Source organism: Nansenia antarctica, assembly GCF_963989245.1.
Source record: "Nansenia antarctica genome assembly, chromosome: 4".
Lineage (NCBI taxonomy): Eukaryota > Metazoa > Chordata > Actinopteri > Argentiniformes > Microstomatidae > Nansenia > Nansenia antarctica.
In genome coordinates, this window is record NC_137689.1 from 11,107,643 (window position 1) to 11,111,292 (window position 3,650).

The window sequence follows — 3,650 nt, forward strand, 5'->3', positions numbered from 1 at the left end:
ATGCTAATAATAATGCTAATAATGTTCATATTAATAATGATAATATTAATAACAACAACAACCAGACAACCAACAAGAAGAAGAAGAATATTGTACTTGCCTGACACAACAATTTACATTAAAATACTTGTTCTTTGCATTCATAATGTACCCAAATATCTTATTGTAGGCTTGTATTTTTGGGGGGGGATGAGTTGCTGCTGCATCTATCCCTATAATGTGATTGTCAAACACTACACGCAGCAGCAATTCATGGCATCTAGAAAAGTAGAGATGAGAGAAAATGGGCATTTATTTTCAACAAATCAGTACATCGTGAGTTTAGAATTATAAGGTTCTATCTCCCTTTAGGGTAGTTCAGAGATATTGAGCGTCAAAGTTTTTACATTCCATTATGTTTTGTGAGATGGAACCTTTGTATTTTATGAATTACTAACTAAAACATTTCAACATTTAAAAAATAACACCACACACAGGCATTAATAAACACCTAATGGATCAGATGATGTAAAAAACTTTTTTTTTCTTTTTTTTTTTTACAAAAATGGAGATAGAACCTTATAATTCTAACATCACGACATGATAATACATAATGGGATAGCACGTTCAGCGTGCGTGGGCTCGTCATGACGTAACCGGACGTCCGACGTAGGCACGTTACGTTCCCTCTCTCTGTTTGCAAGGCAAGGTCAGAGCCACCGAGCCACACAGCCAAAATGATGTCCATCGCTGCTCGATCGGGGACATTCACCCCCTACTTACAAGCGACCAACTTTGCCGTGGCTGGACCCCTCAAAGCCCTGATACCGGGAGTGGTTGTGAAAGGAGAGTCTAACATACTGTTAGATAGGAAGAAACCGTTCCTCTGCCGGGAGTCTCTGAACGGCCAGAGTGCCAGGACTGGGCCTGCGGTCTCGGTTAGCATCAACGGTAAGTCTGACAGCTCTGACAGATTTGATTGGATCGTATCTAATTACCGTAATGTTGTTAATAATCAAGCATCCTGCTGATTTATTCATCGGCTGTTCTTAAGATTACCCCAGCGAGCTTTGCTAAAGCTGTGTGTGTGTGTGTGTGTGTGTGTGTGTCATTAGTGTAGCTTAGCTTCTGTTAGCGAGCTAGCCAGCCGAGGCCTGGGGGGTATTCCATCAAACTCGTTAAAGAAAAATCCAGGCTTATTTCGTTAAGTCTCGCGAGACTCTTAAAAAGATCCAGGCATATCTTGATAGATCTCGCGAGACTTGTCAAAATAAGCCTAGATTTTCCTTTAGCGACGTTGATGGAATACCCCCCTGGTTGACTGCTGCTTGACTGGGGGGTCATTAGTCTAATAATGCTATAATAACACAGTTTCAAAGATCATATTTTGGGAGGGCTTCTGATCCCATTCCAGGAGTCGTATTGAACTTTTGAAAATGGTATGTAGGATTTATGAAGTCTCTTGATCTAGCTGACGATAGCTGAATAGCATAACTAGCTAGGGCAGTTAGCGAGCTAGCTATCTTAGCTGAATATTCAACCCAACTGGGTTGAACAACATTGCTTTTCGGCTAGCTACTAGCTAGTTTCTGACCTGGGCTCCTCCAACATAGCTGTTTCCAAATCATACCCCGCTTGGAACTGTTAATAACTCTTAGTTATTAATGTTAATATGTCTAGCACAATACCATTTTGCATGAAAAATCTTGGGATATGGCTGTGTCAATCTCTGGTTTATCACTACCAGAGTATTAGCTAGCTACATCTATCTCTATCTCTTGTAATGTGTTTTTCATTAGTTTTTCAACATGCATCTCCTAATCTTTTTTTTTTCAGCACGTGCTGGAGTCCGCTACGCTCACACTGACATCAAGATGCCAGACTTCTCTGACTACCGGCGACCTGAGGTGTTGGACCCCAAGAAGACCTCCCAAGACAGTGCGGAAGCGAGGAGAGTCTTCTCTTACCTGTTCTCGGGGGCCTCTGCGGTGGTGGGCGTGTACTCGGCCAAGACGGTGGTCTCACAGTTTGTCTCCTCCATGAGCGCCTCGGCTGACGTCCTGGCCCTGTCCAAGATCGAGGTTAAGCTGACCGACATCCCGGAGGGCAAGAACATGACCTTCAAGTGGAGAGGCAAGCCCCTCTTTGTCCGTCACCGTACCGAGAAGGAGATTGCGACGGAGGCCGCCGTGAACCTGGCTGAGCTGCGCGACCCCGAGCACGACAAGGACCGTGTCGCCAACCCGAAATGGGTCATCGTCATTGGAGTATGTACCCATTTGGGCTGTGTGCCCATAGCGAACGCCGGGGACTATGGTGGATACTACTGCCCTTGTCACGGCTCTCACTACGACGCTTCCGGACGCATCCGAAAAGGCCCAGCCCCCCTCAACCTGGAGGTGCCCTACTATGAGTTTGTTGATGACCTTGTGATTGTCGGCTGATAACGCTGGACTGACTTTTTCTTTCCACAGAGCAGTTATGTTCAGATACTTCTATCTGTCTGATTTGTTATTCCATCCATTAGCGGACACAACTTATGCTTCAGGGTGACAATGATAATTGTAAGTAATAAATGTACATTTTAACTGATCGGCAGCCTTTGTTCAGTTTATTTATTCACTCAATCTCACCTTAAAAATATGATACGGATTGTAAATGTACAGTCTTATCTTAGGCCTCCCTTTGTTAACCATGGGATGTTAGTACTGATGTTTTGGTGGTACAGCTACAAAGATGTAACCTGCTGCTTGCTTGGTGTTTTCGTGGTGGCCACATAATCAACACGACCTCGAGACAAGACAGGTCTGTGTCCAGTGGGTGAAGACAATGATGACTGCCAAATGGATGACCAACAGATCAAATAGTCAGATATATTTTTTCATATATTCATGAGTTGGTGGTCCATTTGCCTACAGAGATATGTCAAAATGTATACTTATGTTAATTTAAGCGAATAAAGGTTAAAAACGATGTCTGATATTTTGTGTGATAATTGGGCCCAGGCCTAAAGCGTGCTCCTCAACCTCAGGGGAATGGTGGAGGCGCCACACACTGGAGTCTCATTTGAATACAATTGAATTGTATGTTTTCTTTGTTTGTTTAATTTCACACGATGTTCTATACATGCAGTAAATACATCCACATAGAGTTTCCTGCCAACTGCGTTGTCCTGTCAGTAACCGCTTGAGGTGTGTTTCTGGGAAGAGAAGCCTGCTGCTCCTGCGATCTGAGGTGGGCTTGACTGAGAGCTCTGGTGATTAGGAGGGTAATGGCTGTTCAACCCGTCTGGCATTCCCATGCTTCATTGACTAATAACCAGCTAATAATAGAAGTGCTTGATGTATCTCTGGGGCTGTAGAGAGACAAGCCATGCACGACTAATTCTTAAGTTTTTTTTTCCTGAGAGATTTCATGTATACTAAATTGGATTGAGTCAGTATGTTTGGGTCAGTATGAAAACAAGTTTTTTTTCCCTGGGATATACAAGCCTCTCCAATAAAAGCACATGCTATTGGTTGGCTGAACTGTCCCAAGGATGTAAATTGCCATGCACATAGTTTGGCTTTATTCACATGCCTAGGTTTCTTGTGAAACTGATGGCTGGGTGAAGGCCCACCACATAGGTTGTTGACAATGCTTTCACAATCATATCATGTTGTGGTCTTGAA

The 3,650-nt window shown here is 43.4% G+C and overlaps 1 protein-coding gene across 1 annotated transcript; it reads left to right on the forward strand.

Moving 5' to 3' along the window:
* Nucleotides 1-688: 688 nt before the first annotated feature.
* On the forward strand, nucleotides 689-2,572 carry uqcrfs1 (ubiquinol-cytochrome c reductase, Rieske iron-sulfur polypeptide 1). The gene is made up of 2 exons (XM_080530417.1): nucleotides 689-930; nucleotides 1,816-2,572. Exons 1-2 carry the CDS (start codon nucleotides 717-719, stop codon nucleotides 2,421-2,423), a joined length of 822 nt encoding a protein of 273 aa, XP_080386543.1. The 5' UTR covers nucleotides 689-716; the 3' UTR covers nucleotides 2,424-2,572.
* The last annotated feature ends 1,078 nt before the right edge of the window (nucleotides 2,573-3,650 follow it).

Bases quoted from the DNA above. Each gene is read 5' to 3' on its own strand.
- uqcrfs1 (XM_080530417.1), top strand. From the start codon at position 717: ATGATGTCCATCGCTGCTCGATCGGGGACATTCACCCCCTACTTACAA. The intron at 931-1,815 runs GTAAGTCTGACA...TTTTTTTTTCAG, and splicing joins GGTCTCGGTTAGCATCAACG to CACGTGCTGGAGTCCGCTAC.